This window comes from Diuraphis noxia, unplaced genomic scaffold, assembly GCF_037042655.1.
Source record: "Diuraphis noxia isolate RWA-SAM2 unplaced genomic scaffold, SU_Dnox_SAM2 contig0005, whole genome shotgun sequence".
In the NCBI taxonomy this organism is placed as follows: Eukaryota; Metazoa; Arthropoda; class Insecta; order Hemiptera; family Aphididae; genus Diuraphis; species Diuraphis noxia.
In genome coordinates this window covers 5,553,942-5,573,476 of record NW_028301715.1, presented here as the reverse complement: position 1 = coordinate 5,573,476, position 19,535 = coordinate 5,553,942, and the positions used below count along the sequence as shown (strand labels likewise).

General features: G+C 29.1%; 1 protein-coding gene across 2 annotated transcripts in view; it reads right to left on the bottom strand.

Moving 5' to 3' along the window:
• Window positions 1-19,535, bottom strand: part of LOC107165422 (echinoderm microtubule-associated protein-like 2) — a 56,479-nt gene that overhangs the window by 35,668 nt on the left and 1,276 nt on the right. For both annotated transcript variants that reach the window (XM_089229200.1, XM_089229203.1), the window contains exon 2: window positions 4,297-4,406. In XM_089229200.1, the coding sequence (XP_089085326.1) occupies window positions 4,297-4,348 (52 nt within the window). In that variant the 5' untranslated portion in view covers window positions 4,349-4,406. The remainder of the gene's footprint in view (window positions 1-4,296; window positions 4,407-19,535) is intronic.

Below are 19,535 nucleotides of genomic sequence, written 5' to 3'. Positions count from 1 at the left end.
CTGTTATACTAGATAAAAAGTAGAATAGTTCTCTAATTGTTTGCGTTTTTTTAAACATGAAAAACATTTTTTTTCTCATTTAAAATGGAATTATTTTTCAGAATATTTTAACACTGAAAACGATTTTAAAATAAATATAATGATGAAATTAATACCCCTCTTGTGACTATTAAATAATAATAATAATTATTATTATTATTATTTATTATTAAAAGATTAATTGCAAGCTTGATAAAAATTTATTAAATAACAATTCCAGTCCACATCATATTGAAAGATTATGAGTCAATGTCAATAGGTAATAGCCAATAGGTACCTATATACAATACAACGTCAAAATAGGTACATTTTAGTGGATTATTGTAAATATTTTACCAAACAAAACGAATTTTAATAACATAATAACGCTAAAAAAATTTCTTATTTTTACAACCTTTCATAATTCCACACTTAACTTTTATGATATTGTTTCAATGACTTATATAGTTTCAATTTCCAAGGTTAAACATCTTTATTTTCTCACGAAATTCATGGACCGAAACGCCAAGTTGGACAAGATTTATTTATTGCAGTAGGTACAATGATTATTTAAAAGTAAAAAATAAAAACGTAGCTAACTTATTTCTGATAAACAATAACGCAACAATATAAATGGATTTCAATATTGCATAAATTGATAAATGTACTAATTAATTTTTAAATAATTGCAGCCTGCAAAAAATTATTAAGTTTAAAAACCAATCCTATATGGTTTATTAAAAAATTCAATAACTTAAACGAAAATATAAATGAATAATATAAAAATCAGACCGTTGCATACATTTTCCGTTACTATGATATTGAAATATTGCTCATAATTTATAAGTTATTTTTTATAATATAGATCAGTAAAAATAATTTTATCTCTGATAGTTAAATATTTTTAAATATAATTATGTTGACAATTATGTTTTATGTCCCGACGTCACTTGTCACTTTCTGTATTTAATAATAAAGGTGATGGTCTGATTTTATATAAATACTTAAATGATAATAATGTCGATTACAAATTAATAAATGATCACCTAAGAAAGAAAATTAGTTATGAATTAAAAGTATTAAAAATGTACACCTATTTGAATATAAAGAAATTTGCTTAGTCACCGTGGCAATAATAATTGCGGAACAATAAGTTATTACTTACACGATTAATCAGCTTAATAGCTGGAAAAAAACTGATGAGTTTATATTTTAGAATAATATAATAGGTTACCTCTGGTACCTACATAATATTACTGATGTTTAAATCTCAAATGATATCAACATAGTCCAACACAATCATTACCGAGAAATACGAACATGCATATATCATCTGTACTTACGCGCTGCTATTTAATTCTAAAGACACACTATCTGGGTTTCACAATTTTTTACAGACATGGAAACGGAAAAACAATGACAATTTTGATGAAAACAAACTATAATAATTGCATAATATATAACACAATATATGCAAAACGAAGAACATATTTAATTATATTGATGTAATAATATTAGAAATATTATAAACGTAACGTCTGCATCTCTCCAGTCAGAGTTAGACTATACCTCGGTATAATATATATATATCACAACATCGGTCAGTCTACTCAAACGAGTTTTATCAGACGACTGAAAGAATTTTAGAATCGCGGATAGATCGAAACACTTTAAAAGTAGATATATAAATATAATATGTATAAAACAATATTACGGTAAAAATAAAAATAAAATTATTCGCATGTCGGAGTAAAAATCTCGGTTCACGATGGACCCGCGGCCCTACCGGTTGTACTAACCATAGTACCCACACATATTATATTATTAGGTACATATTACAATCGAACAATTCGAACTGGTTGCGAATTGTACACGCATCGGCGTCACAAACGCGGAAACGACAACACGTAATATCGTTTCAAATGGTTTCGAGTAAAAAATAATGATGTAAAAAAAAGTATAGGTACTGTTTCCCGTAATAATGAATAAAACAAAAAATATCGTCGTCAACTGGCCATTGGTATAATATTGTGATGCCCACCGTATGACGTCGTCCGGAACTCGGCCGCGGCGCAGGAGTGTCAAGGTCGACACACATCCTGTATAATATAAAATTATTATCACGATGGACGATCGGATGTACACTCCGGTGGATGGGAGACCGCCACCGCAGATATATATAATGACCACCGTATGTGACGTCGCAGTGAAAATGTTTGGTGTTTTTTCGTGCTTATTTTACTCCACCCACCCCAACTTGACTCACCAACATCATCGGCGCATTCGCTTTCGCCAGTAGGTATAGTTATTTTGGCATTCGAATAGAGTGGTACCCGACCCCGTTCACCGGTCACTGATGCGGTGTATGTACAATGTACATAATGATAATATATATAAACATAAAAACAATCGAACGTCATACTTGTTAGTTCAGTTAGTTGCTGTGGTTCACCGGCCCACTAAACACACAGGGTGGACGTAAATACTTAGTGTGTATGTGATATTACGGATATAACGTGTATAACTAGGGGATACATACATAATATTTTTATTTACAGGACATACATTTAGGTACTATCACAACTATAATATAGTTAATATTTTCAAAAGCTTTTTGATACTATTCTGTATAATAAATTGTCGGATAACACATTCGAAATAGATACAATATTTTATAATACGTATATAAGTTTTAAAAGTTTATTTTTCCGTTAGTGCATTCACCATTCACATAGGGATATAAAATACACTATTAAGAGGATTTTGGACAATATGATGGGAACGAGAGACGCACATGCACATGCACGTCATATACTGCAGTATGTATATATTATATATATATACAAACTGCAGAGCATAACGCATAAGTGAATAGAAACATAGGAATAATCGACATACCTATACCACGGTAATAGTTTACATTACGAACACAACCGGGACCAACGATCAGTAAATAGGACCGGCAATCGACGACGACGACCGAGCGCTGGTTCTTATGGATTTCCCACGGCCTTCAAAGAAATCTAGTGCCAGCATACACGGCAAACGAGATATAAAGTGTCGTTAACACAACCTCAGTGGGTATATTACACGTCATGTATATATGCGTATTATATTGTTATCGCGTGTATAAAATATGATCTGCCTAAATGATGTAAGTTTGTCGACGGCGTTCCAGACAAACATAATAAATGAAAACTATTTTATATGCGCCGCCGGCGGGGACGATGCCCGAAATGTATTGTATAGTGTTATAACATAATAACATACGATCGGGGATAACAATGACCACGACATGATGACGGCGAAAATTGGTTTTCAAAACGAAATTCAACTATTTTTATTGTCGCCGTTTGGTCATTTCGCGTCGATCGCGGTTGTTTTTATATAATAGTAAGCTAGGTGTCCGGCCTTTTTATAATAATATTATGTGGGTATCTAATGCCATTGATTAAATAGTAAATACTAGTATTTATAATCAATGCTATTACCTATTTATATTGCGGACATCGCAATGTTACAGACACAACGACACTAAAACATCAACAAGCTGTTCATCGGCGACAAATTATTTTGATCGAGAGGCCCATGAACTTATTATTATAATTTATAAGTGCATTTTTCAAATTAACTAGCAATAGACTTTCTCAAAAAGTCGTGACGACTTATAACAGTATGTACTGCCCACTTGTTCGACGTATACACAATACACACATTAAAGTTAGGACGGACCACGGACGTGATGAGCTATGGCAATTAAAATCTACACGACTACACTGCGACTTGCATTTATCTTATCTCAATCTATAAAATTCAATCTTAGATTTGATTTAATTACTTAATGACGGTATAATAGAGTATAATATTTATAAAATCCTGCTCTGATGGGAAAAATGTTTTCGACAAAAACACATTGCTAAACTTATAATAGTTATAACACAACAAAATAATATTATTCAATTATATCTTATTTCACAACATTATTATACACTTTAAGACGTTTTAAAAATACATTTCAATACACTATAAGATTACTCCAAGCCTTGCGATTAAATTGGCGCCGGTAAAATTTAATTAACTTTATTTTGTTATTCACTTTAACCCAGAAGATAATTGAGTAATAAATATTAATTTTCACGTTGAATTCCTACTAAGACTAATTTCGGTAAAAATAAATAAATATTTTAAACTCAACTAATTTGAGTTATCGAGATAATTAATAGATTGATTTAAATTAAAATTGATTAATACTAAATAGTTTATTTTCAATAAACTCACCGGCTTCAGATTTTGAAGACGATGACAGTGATTCAGCGCCATTGATTCGCATATTAGAGACTTGTTTGAAACTATGATTTTATCTGATTCGATAACTTCATTTTGTTAATCTGAAAAAAATAATACCAATTAAAATTAACACGAAAAATGATTTATAAAAACTTTAAATAAAAATATATCACAAATGAATTAAACTAACATTCGTTCACAATAAAATATTCAGTTAAGGATGCAATTTTCTAGATACAATGGAATATACTAAATTTTGTGTTTATAAACTATCAATTTTTCAATTGGGTGAAAATTTCTCTAAGTATAGGACACATTAAAATAAAATAAAATACATGTATATGTATATTAGAAATAAGTATTTTTTATAATAGACTTAAATCTAAATAGTTTGACTTCTTACTAATAAATAATAAAAATTATGGAAAAAAACATTTTATTTATCCACCTATTTTAATGCAATAACAATTTTCAATATAAACCGCTATCATGATATTCATCGATAATATAATATAAAATATATACATTAATAATTCATAACAAGTTATATGTTGCACTAGAAATGTAAATAGTATAAAACAAATGTTTTTAATATGAAATAACTTCAGTGTAATTATTACATACAACTCACAGATAAGTTTGAAAATACTTAATTTGTATTTTTATGCTAGTCATACCTCAATCCTTATAACAAGACGTCCTCAATTTTCATTTACCTATATAAAATACAACTATTTTCAGTTACAAAACAGCTATTAAAATCATGTCGACCAAAAATAACGTACAGGTTTTTCTAGTTATGGATTATAGGCACTATCCATCTAAATAATGATATATTGATATCGCGGTAATACTCGTATTAATACAAATAATAATCGATAAAAATGATTGTAAAACAAAAATATAATATTAAGTTTATCTAAACGGCCAGACTTGCATTAATATGGTTAGGAATCTTTACAATAATTGTTAGTTAATTAGAATAACTCATGGTCATATTATACATTTATACATTATACAATATGCCAATATATTATTTAATTTTAAATAAATATATGCATTTCTAATATAAATTATAATTATTCCAAAAGATTGCATATAAATTCGAAAAATACAAAATCAAATGCAACATGATAGATCACAGTGATGACTTCATAAAAAAAATATTTAATTGGTATATTAAAACATACTATTGTATTTGTACGCACCCGGAAGTAAATTAAGTAGGAATTCTTGCGTGATCAATATTCCAATGGGCTCGATACAGAACGACTTATGTACAATTGTACAAGCATGTGGAGTGACCCACATAATGAAATAAATTATGTAGAGAATAAAAAAAGGTGTGTTTAGTAAGTTTGAATAAAAAAATCTTCATAGTAAAATGTTAATTAATATATTTTATAAAATATTTTTATTTTAAGCAATAGTTCTATAACTGATTGCATTTAAACACAGTCTTTAACAAATCGATAATGTTAAGGTCGACATCCATTACTGCATTTATGTGGTAGCAGCAAACATATTTTAATATTTGAAAGTCACTACGTATAAGATATTTAGAAATATAAACTAACTTGAGCCATTAAACATCCGTCTGCATAGAATCGACATTATAAAGCTGATTGAAAGGAAAACAAAAGCTGAATAAACACGAACCACCAGTGCGGTTTATACAAACAAACAAAAAATAACACTCCATATAAATGCATTTTTTTACTTTCACTATATAGATCCGGTGTTCACTTCATCAAACTATGTGTGTGTGTGTGTGTGTGTGTTGTGTATTATTGTATTCTTATCTTCATATTCATATAGGAATATGTTCATTATTTAAAATTTAAATACTTAAAAGGTTATTATGTAAATGTAAAATATGGTTTATTTATTTATGCAAAAGAAAAAAAGGAACTGGAAATAATAGCCTAATCAAAAACCTTAAAATCCAATCAAAATTTAATCCCTAACATGCATCGTTGATAAAAAAAAACTTGAACTATCAAAGAACATTTTTTTTTTAAAAATAATAACTTACAATTATTCCTTCAATTGTATTACATTTATATACATTCCACAATGTAAAAAAATTATCAGTACATCCGCTAAATTTTTTTCGAAAAACCAAGACCTGTATTGATTGATGGCAATATATTGAAACCAAGATGACTACATAAATTATTTAACTTCTTATTTAAAATAATGATTCATGACCCTCCATAGAAGAAAAACCAACTACAAAAACATAGCCTATAAAATAAATCCTACTAAATATTTTAATTAAACTAATGTAGTTTAGTAAATATAAATTTTCTTGATATGCTAAAAAATTATTACTAATGCAATTTGATTTACAACTTAATTTTAAAATAAACTAACAAGTAATAAAATTACTAATAACTATAGTTGTTGAAGCCTTAAGAAAATGATTTTTAAAAAAGGTACAGGAATTTAAATAAAAAGTAATCAAACAACTAATAATAATAGCTGTAATTGAAAAAAATTACCACTGACTACCTACCGAGTTATTAATAATAATTATTTAATGACTTGAACGTAGGTAGTCGGCAATATTTCAATAATTATTCAATCACACACCGCGTTGTGTTTTTTTTTATATCAAGAAAATAATAACTTACGCAATATTCAGAATGTATGTCAAAAATAATGAAAAGCGATTTCATGCTTAGTGAAGCTAAGAAAAAAACACCTGAATGAAAATCTTGTCTGCAGTTTAATAACATTAATGTAGGTACATGCACAATATATGAAGTAATATGAAAATTGTAAATTATATGGTAGCAATGCATCTTAGTATACCACATATAAAGCAATTTTATACAGAAATTAATTTAATTGCTCGATAAAATAATTAGGCAACAATAATATTATGGTTTAATATTTAAATCGATTTATAATAATTAAATATAGATACGTATAGATAAATCCACGATTATCTAATCGAAATTCAAATGCAACTATTTTAATTATTTTACACAAATAAATTTTTCTTCAAATATAAATAATTTATGCAATGGTGGTAAATTATGAATACCTAATATTAAAATACCTTGTAATTTAAAATTAAATTAAATTTATAAATATCTTATACTATTTAAACAAAATATTTAAATGTAGTAAACACTCCACTTAATTACTTACTTCACATAAATATTTTATCAATACTAATATACAAGTATTTTAATAAATATGTATACTGTAGTGATCTAATAAAAAGGGTTAAAATACAAGTGTATAAATTCATATTTATTACGAATAACCAGCTTTAAATTTTTTATATATGAATAATTTTCGATACCTACTAAAATAATAAAGTATTTGACACTTGTGATCATATTTTTCTACCTTTGAAACTAAAATAAGTAATACAAATATACAATTAAATCTGTTTTCATTTGATTCTTAATTCCCGGCATGTTTAATATAGATTATAAATAATATAAAATAAATACATGATTGACAAAAAATAACAAGTTCTAATAAAATCATAATCTTTTGAAAAAGTTGTTAATACAAGTATATTGATCATATTTTTTGTACTTCAAAGTTAAGTATATTATTGTGTGATTGTGGGACGTTGGAATTTTGAGAGGTCTGAAACGTATAATTTATCATTGTAAAAATATTTAAACATTACTTCATAAAACACATTTACCAACTTACCATAAAGATCAACAAAAATCTTTTTTATTTAATTTACATAATGTCAAATGGAATGTTTTTTTTACTTCGCCACTCAAACCAAATCAAAATATAGTAGATATCTATGTAAACAATATCATTTGTTATAGTACTAAAATATATATTTAGGTACCTAATATTGACATACAACTGGAGTAGGTAGGTATAGAAAGAATGTTCAACTAACAAGAAATACTGTAAACACTCGACTGTAAACCTAGATTGCAAAAAATATGCTGACTGATTTTCAGCTGTGTAACTTGCAAAAACAATTTTTTTAGTATACTTAATACCTAGTCATTCTATAGAGATATTAATAAGATCCCTTGACAAAAAACAACCATGTCTCAATTTTTCTTTCAATCCAACAACAACTGCTACCCGATTTAACCCGTTACACTAAGCTTCAAAAGTGGAAACAGTTCAGAACAGAACTTCACAAAACAATGTCATTTGAAAATTACACAGCCAAAAACATTTTGTTTGTTGTAAACGGTTACAGAGCAATCGTATAATGATCAGGAGAATATATTAATGGATCACAGTGGAATCTCAATAGTCTATAACGTAGATTTCAATACCGTTATTAAAACGAAAGACAAGACATGACTTCTAAATTATAAATATTCAATCCTAAATATCCATATAATATGACTAGATTTAGTTATAGCTAGGAAATTTTAAACTATTATACACAGTAGAAGATAATTCACCCTTAAAATATATTTTTACTGTACAATAAATGGCAATTATGTTATACATTTTATTTTATCTCAAATATGGTTTTGAGCAAATATAACGTACTAAACTTGACTTGTCGATAGTTACTAATTTACGATATTTACTACCTAAACTCGTATTCATAATCATGTCTTGGAAATACATACCTACAACCATTGAATTCTATAAGCATACTTCTATACATAAACTCATTTCTCAGTCATCTTAAAGATACAACATACAACCATCCTAAATATAGGTACATGGGTTATTACTTACTTACATACTTCATTAGTAAATTATTCATGTATAATATATATTATGATAAAACTCAAAAAGTAGATATACTCTTTCTAATTAACATAACCAATTCACTAACTTAACTAACATAACACACTTCTAAATCACACAAAACAAAATTATGAATAATTTACAGCTGAACAACTTAAAAATGACGAGTAGGATATTTAGATACCTACTGTCCAATTGGCTTTACATACAAAATAGATAGTACCTACATAAACATAACGCATAATAATATAAACATTCATGATTCATACATAACAAATAGGCAACTGCAGATTGTCGTTTTAGTCGACTTCTATACGACAAAACTCTCCAGTTAGATGTGTTTGTCTACATGCATGACTTAATATTCCTGAGCTATACAACATACGGCGAGCGCACGACGCTTTATTTTGTGTTTCAGGTTAGGTTACATATGGACTGTGGGTCATACGGCCGACGGACCCGAGTAAAACGATCCAACAATTACCATCAGTGTCTTTTGTGTGGATTTTATTTATAAATATAAATAGATAGATCCATGTATTAGAATAGCGAACGGATATCCGTTGACGGAAAGTGGGCCGAGAGATGATTTTACCGGTTCACAGCGCAGAAGGCGTCATTATATTATCTGTTAGTATTAAGTAAAAAATGGCAAACGCTTAAACTAGCCAACCCCAACACAATATACAGCTGGTTCGGGTTAAAAGCCAATCTGTAATAACACTATATGCATCATTGTTGTCGTTGTACAAACACAAGTATGTGACCTAAATCGATCCCACAATAAAAACTGCGGGAGATCTATATCGTTATGCAATATAATATAAATAATGTCACCAACAAACACACATAATTCTGCACTACACTCCGGTCTCATTTCTAATATCACTTTTTATTTATTTTATTATTTATGTAATAAATAATAAAGATAAACGTGTTAACAAATAGCAACTGTTTCCCATGTTGTACATTATAATTTTCGAGATGTAAAATCGGTAATTTCAATATTTATTGTCTCAAATCTCAATTAAAAATTAAAATGGCATGTGTGGACTATAGTCCAATATAGGTAATAAATGAATAAATATAAATATTATTACAGTAAAATATTATAATTTAGTATAGATTTCAACAATTGCAAACAACTTATAAAATCAGTACCTATAGTTCGTTTCCACTATACGATAGTTGCTTTTTTAAACAAGTTTAAAACATTATAATATATTTTAAAAAAAATGTTTTACTTTAAATATTAATTTATTTGGCACAAGCAAAATAACTTCCACAAACTTAAAGAAAAATAATTGAATTGCTGTGTAAAATGTAAATAATAGAAAACATTATGTATTCAATTTTCAAACAGTCTAATTCACATGATTTTTGTTTGGTAAAAAATCCATTCTCACACTACCGGACTTATTATACCAATAAAGTACTATAACGTCTATAACTATATAATGGGAAACAACAAACAATATTAAATCCATAATCGTTTCTCAAGTAAAGTTTACTAGCTGTATTAAAGTAATATCGAGATATTGAACTTTTGATTATTTTAGATTCTGAGCGGAGCGATGAATGTATTGATTTTACCATGATGTGTTTTTTTTTTTTTTTTTTTTGTGTCTGTCATCACGTTTTGAAGCAGTAAAAATGCTTCGATTTTTGACTTCAGTACCTCGTTCGATCAGAAAGTGAATCTAGTTGGTACTTTGGGGGGTCAAAAGTAAAAAATTCTTAATACTTTTCTAAATAATTGAGAAAAACAAACTAAAAATTAAGGGAAAAACGGGAAATTTTACGCACACTAATTTTTCGACAAAATCGATTTTGGTTTTTTATGTAACTTTAAAACGAATGACCATAGATACATGAAATTTTCACCTAATGTTTATATAAGTATATTCTATCCACCATGCAATTTTCAAAAAATTTCGACTTAAGTTGAACTATTCATAGGCATTTCAAATTTTCGATCATTATTAGTTTTTTTAAAATTAATATCGATAAAAATTTATTTGTTAGGCAGAAAAGCTTGAAAATTTAATACAAGGCTCTTAACATATTGTTACAATAGCAGTTGAAAAATAAAAGAAATTCATAGTCACAATTTTTTTTTATAAGCATTCAAAGTTTGAATTTTGACAAAATACGTAAAAATCACGAAAATTCACAAATTATTTTAAGCTAGAAATTCATAAAAAATTTTCTTTTTAAATCTAAGATTTAAAAATTTAATACAAGATTACTTACAAGTTTTTCAATCTTTATCACAAATAAAAATTCCACCGGAAATCAAATTAAATTTTTATGAGCATTTGAAATTTAAATTTTTACAACATTGGATTTTCACTTTTAGCGATTTCCTTATTTTGGTGTAACTCTAAAACAAATTACCGCAGATACTTGAAATTTTCACTGAATGTTTATATAGGCGTTTTATATATTTGATAAAATTTTCAAAATATTTAGATTTGTTTTGAGCTGTTTACTGACATTTTAATTTTTCAACTTTTTTAGTTTTTTTTCTATTAATATCGATAAAAATGTATTTGTTCGGTAGAAAAGCTTGAAAATTATTATACAAGGCTTCTAACACATTTTAACTATAGCAGTTGAAAAATAAAATAAATTCATAGTCACATTTTTTTTACAAGCATTCAAAGTTTGAATTTTGACAACATCATATGTAAAAATCACGAAAATTCGCAAATTATTTCAAACTAGAAATTCATAAAAATTTTTCTTTTAAATCTAAGATTTGAAAATTTTTAATAATCTATAATATATCCTAGACAGATAAACCGTCTTCGCTCAGAATCGTTTTTTGTATACAATGATATAATATTATTGGATTCAAATTTAATTCCATCCATTACAGTAATCCACTTGTAACCTACTGTACAGCAGAGCGACATACACGACTTACCAGCTTTTTTTTTCATTAATTTGAAAATTGAGCGATAAACAAAAATAAAAATAATAATTTTAGATAAATGTAAATAAATAATATTGGTTATTACTGTTACTAGCAATCATAGGTGATAGGTATGATACGAGTAGTATTATTTTAACTGCCTACTGAAGACTGTATTTATATATTACCTACTATAAAGTACACTAATAAAAATAAATAATATAAAATTTGTTTTGTTCACATTATTTAATCAAAACATAACAGACTAATAAGACAATAAGACGAAATAATTTATTTATTTTAAAATGTCTCAATTCAAGTAAACCTGAAACTGTTTTTTATTGTATTATTTCAAATGCGGTTTATGCATAATGTAAAGTACATGAACTTGAACAGTAAACATGCATTTTATTGTTTAATAAAATAACATGAAATAGATGACCCAAAATTATGAATTTGTTCCAGACAATTACGTCAACTAAATGATATCCGGCATATTATTATGTTATACCCTAGAAGACAAATAAACCATTAAATATCAACACAAACAAATATGATATCTAATACCTGTTAAGATTTCTATGGAACATTGAAATGCGTACAAATAACAATGATTGGTTCCTCTTGATTTCTCAGTCGTAAAATAATTTCATTGGAAAATTTACAGTAGACGGAACTTATATCTATAGGTTAGGTTAGTCATAAATCCAGTGGTGACACGAACTATCTAGCATACAGATGCACAATATTTCTATTGACTACCCACCCAGGAAAGACATAATAAATAGTTTTTACATACAAATAGGTAACAGGCATGGATGACCACAATAAATGTGCAAAGTGTATTTAATTTATACGTACGTGCGTAAATGTTACCTTATTTTTGCATCGCCATTGTACACAAGTATCTACACATCACATGAGAAACAACAAATCGTTTGTATAGTTATATTACATGTATAACCATGTATACATCCTTTTCTAAACAAATTGATAAATTGAAGAACCCATAGAATCAGAACAATAACTAGTCTTATGGCTGATAATAACAAAATATGTTAAAAAATAAATTATTATAAAATACCGAAATCCCGAAGAGACCATAACATAGTATGATAAATTGATACCAATATATCTTAATATACATAAAAATGTCGTGTACAATGGATGTGTCCGCAGATACACTCCGAAATAATTCAACCGATGTGCATAAGATTATGATCAATATGTATGATTTAGTCTAATTCATGAGATAAGATTGTTATTATCTCAATAAAAGACCATCATTTTTTTTTTTATTAAAAATTTAAGAAAGAATTTTGAGATTTACGATGGACATTTTTGTCTATAAATGGTTGCTATTGGTTATAGCAGCTTACATTTAATGTAATAATTATTTATTAATTTGCCTTAAATTGTGATTAAAATTGATAAATCGATTTATTAATTTAAAATAAATAAAAGATTTTTCTACATATTACATCCTGGGGTATCACAATCTGAAATCAATATGATAATATTAATATAACATCATACGAATAAATCAGAACATAAGCATATATCCGTCATCATCTTAATTTTGAAATTATCGTACACTCCTTCAAGGCATCAAATCGCGTTTTAATTATACAACTCGTAAAAACAAATGTTCAGAACTAATACCAGGCAATCTAAACTGTCTATACTATAAGTTTCCATGATCAATTCTAAACATTTCAATGAAAAAAGTACTAAAAAAAAAATTCCAACTGAAATATGATTAAATAGATATTGATTTCACATATGATTTTTAATTTTCAAGGTTTCCAATTTTGCCATATTAAAGTGAAGTCAGGCACTAAAATTTTTTTTTTGTTCCAAAAATAATGAAAACACAATAAGTAATCGGAAATGAAATCGAATAAATAATACTTGGCCAATAAAACGATTCTCATAGCTTCTCATTAGTTATACTTATATGACGTATTATTTAGAACAGAATGGATAAGTAAAGTAATGATTCTGGGGAATAATGAAACGCTCAGATATTCGTGACCTGTTCCTACCGAGTGCCCCTAATCGCCACCACTGGTAAATGAAAGAGATTGTTACAATAATTTCAAGTCTGTCCGGTTTCAAAACCACTAATTGCAGTACACGTAATAATTAAACCATCGATGGTCTAAACACGGAAAAACTCGCCGTCGCGATCGAATAACATTTTTGTCACTACCTATAGGTTCTAGATACATTTAATGTCATGTACGTAGTGTCGTAGTATGTACTATATGTAAACATTTTTATATACACGCGGAATAAGTTATAGTGGAAACAGGTGCCCGTGCGTTTTATTAAATAGAAAATTGCCAGTTAATCGAAATGCAATAATAATAAAATATATATATATACATAATAATGACAATGTTCAGTAAAATAATATTGAACAATAGACGTGATATCGCCAGCGGTCATGGGCCTCCCGGTTTATAAAATGATCATTCCATTCACCTGTCGCTCTATTCAATCACGACAAAACTACCACTTCCACTTTACTATAACCATTATATTACTATATACCAATAAAATAACATTATACGCCTACCTGTCGGATGACGACGACGATGAACAATGAATCGAAATGCATTTATTCGATCTTATTAATAGTTTTTCTATTTTCCGCGAGCAAACACATTACTGTATTATGTATATTGGTACCAAACATTAAAAAAAAAAACTGTGATCAATAATTTATCGTCGCGGTTTATACGGTGCGATCACAAGACGGAAACGTGAGCAACTGTGCGCGATAATCGCATAACATAATATAACAATAATAATATATACCTGTGCTTCTGCCGCAATACAATTACGCGAATACGCGAATTTTTTTAATCGACTGCACAGTAATTAAAATGTAGCGTTTTCACTTTTAAAACATTTTCTTTTTATCACTATTCGCAACAGCAGTGTATAAAAAATTATGCACGATACTTCCACTAACTAGTTACTACATACGTATTATAATATTAAATTCCGTACAATACCATCCACCGAGTGACCGTCTACCGCCGTATGAATATTATAATAAGATTATTATTACCGTCATAATGACATAACGCCACCTCCACCCATCTCTCACCTACAGTAACCAGTAACCGTGCAGCTGCAAGATGCATATATATATATATATTTATATACGTATATTAGCTATTTGGAGAACGTTATTCTGAAGAGTTTCGCTTTTTCGACCGCGTAGATTGTTTGTTTTTTATGCTCTGTATCTACATAATACCTATACCTAAACCCATACCTAGGTATACAGTAGTATATCCGATACATAAAATACAATTATAATTATCACGATGATGATGCCCGCATCGGAGGTTTCTCATTATTCTTCGTTTTATATACGTTTTTACTCATAAACGTGCGAAACCGAAAAAAGACAATGGCCCCCGCTCATAATAATATAGATTCATAATGCAGTGAGTGATGAGTAAATAGGAGGGGGTTGGGTTAATGAACACGACACGCGGCGGCGGCGCAAGGAGTGCCCCGGTGGTGAGCGGCATAAATTCTCGTCGGTCTGCCGCGGCCGTCGTCGTCGTCGACGCGGCCGCCGATGGACGGCGAAAAAAAATTGTTTACAATGGCGTCGTCCGTCCGCCCGGCTCGCGGAAACAGGTTCCCCTGAATCGTGTACGCGTAATATGACGATCGACGGAGGATCTCATATCATTCCGGTCGCGGCGCAGCACACTTTCGTTCCTGCGTGATGGAAATATCTTATACGAGCATTATTATTATTATCGTGAACCTGTACTAAACATATTATACTGCAGACATACACGCATAAGTATATAATCTCATGTCTTGATAAGTATGCTTGTCTCGTCATAATTTATATTTATACAAAAAACGCGTGAATGCTGATAGAGTTAGGATATATTAGGTATACACTATACATACTATAGGTACATTGCGCAATGGCGGACGAAACAATAGAAAATGTATAAACACTATACCTCAACCATAATAAAATAGTAGAAGGATAATAAACATTAATTATAGGTCTATAGCTTAAAGGAGTCGTCGGCCTGTCGATAGCCAATAATCTCGAATAAGTAAAATTAAAAAGTTTGAATAATAATATTATAAAACAAATTAATATCATGAATAGGCGTGCGCAGGGCCCCCACAAGGATGGGGAGGTGGAAGGGCCCATGGTACTAGAGCCTGGACTTTCGAGGGGACCACCGTTCATGTAAACAATTACTTACTTCAATATATATAGTAAAAAAATGTTTAGGGCCCGGATTTACTTCTGTACCAGGATCAAAATTATGATGTGGGGGGCCTGGGTGTACGCATGGTGTATCCAGGATGTGCGCTTGCATACTCTTTAATCTGGGGATAGGCACTTTTTAGAGGGCATATAATAAAAGCAAAGTCCCAAAAAACACTTTTTAAGAAGAAAAAATAACATAATTATAGTAGGTATTATCTATCAGTTTAACTATGTGACAAGAATTATAACTTGTTCAATAAACTATGGTTTAAATTTTTCAGTATACAAAAAAATGTTAAAAACTGATTAACTTCTAAGCAATAATAAAAACTTTTATCATAAATTCATAAATTATTTGATTTTTAAAATAACATAATATTGTATACACTAGCCATACATACACTGCAGCAATCTAATACTACGGTGACGCACGCCCATTCATATATACGAATATGGTTAAGTGCGAACGTTCGAGATGACAGTAAATAGTGTTAAGATACGACTTAAAACCCGAGGTTATGTAAGACTCGCTTAGTATATACACCATGATGGCGGGTGGAGGAAGTTCGAGGATACGCAAAGATTTTGTCGTCATGCAATGATGCAGACCTTACCGAGTTTACGACGATGAATAATATAAGGTACGCATTGCGTGCACGATCGCGCGCGTTAAGAAACAGGCCACGTACGTTATTTTATATTATTTACATATATATCTATATAGTATGGCGCGGTGAAGGTGGAATATCGGTACCATATTTGTATATAATAGATAAAAAGGAATCCGACTGCAGGCTGCTGGTGACTACTGTCTACATACCTACTGAAGCAGCGACCGTAAGTACGACGACGGTGGCGGTGCGGGTGGAGGTGTGTACCTACGCCTTAAACTAATTTCTCGCCGTGCGTATATAATATAATATTGTCTTTCGGTCGATCCGATAGGGTAAAACGGGTCATGGCTACCACCGTAGCCGCCGTAGTCGGTTAATCATTAAAGCGTTTTTATTTTTTTTATTTCCATTTCAAACCACTAAAGTTCAATCATATTCACGGATGATATAATCGTCATCTTTACTGTACTATTTATTGTATATACACATAACACATATAATATATATATAAATATTCACGCCGTATTTAAGTAAACATTTCCCCTTGGCACATCGTTGTTGACATCGTCAAACAGCAGTCAATAGACGGGCATGATACAGCTCGAAGATGATGCGTTAGCATCACCAGCTGTTCTATATCATAAAATACCTTCCCTTTTTTATGGTGAATCATAAATTGTTTTATGAAAATATAGTTAAAGTTATAGTTACTGTTAAAAATTTAAAAATTCTTTATAACAAAACAAAAATAAGAGTTCATAATATATCATGAAATTTGTACGTATTAACTGAAAAGCAAACTTTCATAGGTATCTTTTTTCCTCTCTTTTGTATTTTTTTGGCTTCAAAAACTAAGTCTACTTTACCCTTGTTTACGATATGTAAATTTTAAATCTGAAATAAAGCTCTATTTTGTGAAAAATAATCTTATTAATGCATTAATCAATAAAAAAAATAATAGTAATATGGCATATTAAAATTAACTACAAGCCTGAGAGCCTGACTAAGTCCTATATGGCTTGTACCTAATAATCTAAAACCAGACAACTTACAAATATTCACTTGCTTATATAGTTAAATATTATTCTATAAGAAACACTATTCTTATTTTCTTATTGGAATGTTATCTGGAGGTTTATAGGGCGCAACAAAAAAAAACCTTATTCTCTTCATCTTTTTTTTTTTTTTGAATTCTAGACTCACAGCAGGTGCGTCCGGTATATTATAAAAATAAAGATAGTTTTGGGACACACCTGATAACCCATCGACCACCAGACGCCAACAACAATAACAATAATGATGGGTATAGGTATCTGTAATAATATTATTCATCAAGTTTTTTCACTCTCACTTTCTGCGCGATCGAAAAAAATGTTATATATATATATCATAATATGCACTACATTATTATTAGACAATAATCGAAGGACGCCACTCATTTTATACGGTTCTTTTGAAAACCAGTAGTCCTCGTATTATATATAATATGAAATACAATGTGGTGCATCGACACAATGCGCGAACGACCATGTTGACGAAACTCTAATCAATTTTTCACAACTTTTTCAAATGAATAATATAGGTACTCTACCGTCAAGGATGTCACAATGTTAAGGTGTTTTGACGAAAAAAACGCATTATTTGAAATTTCTGCCGAACATCGTTGTCAGACGTAATTATTTAGACTATGGCACGCTCATTTGGTGAATGGTATACCTGCCTACAATTTAAATTAAGATTCGTTGCCTCGATTTATATTTTGTTTGACTTCAGGTTAAATAATAAGAAACACAATGGTTTTCTCCGCATTAGCCGGTGATAAAATATAATAATGATGAAAGATCACGCGGGTGGGGTGTAACTACAATAATATACCAAGTAAATATTTCAATGTAGTTTTTTACGACAGATATTCCATCACATATGGTCCAAAGATTTATAAAAACTGATTACCCAGAAAAAAATCGCACTGCCATAATAGTCTCCCAATAATAATAATAATAATAATAATAATTTACAGAAGTCACTTAAGTTCCATTTTAATATAGAAACTAATATTGTAGTTTCGACAAAAAGGAAATATTTTTAACAACCCTAAAAAGTAAAAAGTAAACAAAAAAATAAATGTACAAACACCTGTTGCATACTACAGTCACTGCACACAACACACCGTCTTAGTAATCGTAGGTACTTACATCATGGTTACATGTAATAAATGTTAACTAGGTGTCTATCCTGTCTAGGTATATATACGAGTATGATACTTTACAATACGATTAAATAATACAATTTTAACTGTTATTCTTATTACGATTTTAGTATTTTACGAAATAATTTGTCGTATTTTATGTTAATCTCACTAAACATTAAAATATCGCAAACACTCAAGTTTGCCAACGTACGTCAAAATAACGTATTAAAACAAATGTAAATAATACCATTTGACTATTTTAGAACGTACTGAATTACCTTATCACAAAACTTGACATATGTAGACATCTATATTATATTTAAGTATTTATATACCTATCTTGTATTTTTTAAGCTAGTAATAACAATAAAATAAATACCTATTATAAATAATATTATAATGCATTCAAAAGAATATACCTACGTAATTAACGTAATATACCTACATTAATATTCATTATTCAATACTATGATAACTAACGATCATAACTATGTAGGTACGTGTAGAAAGACAAATCGACTAGGTAAGACG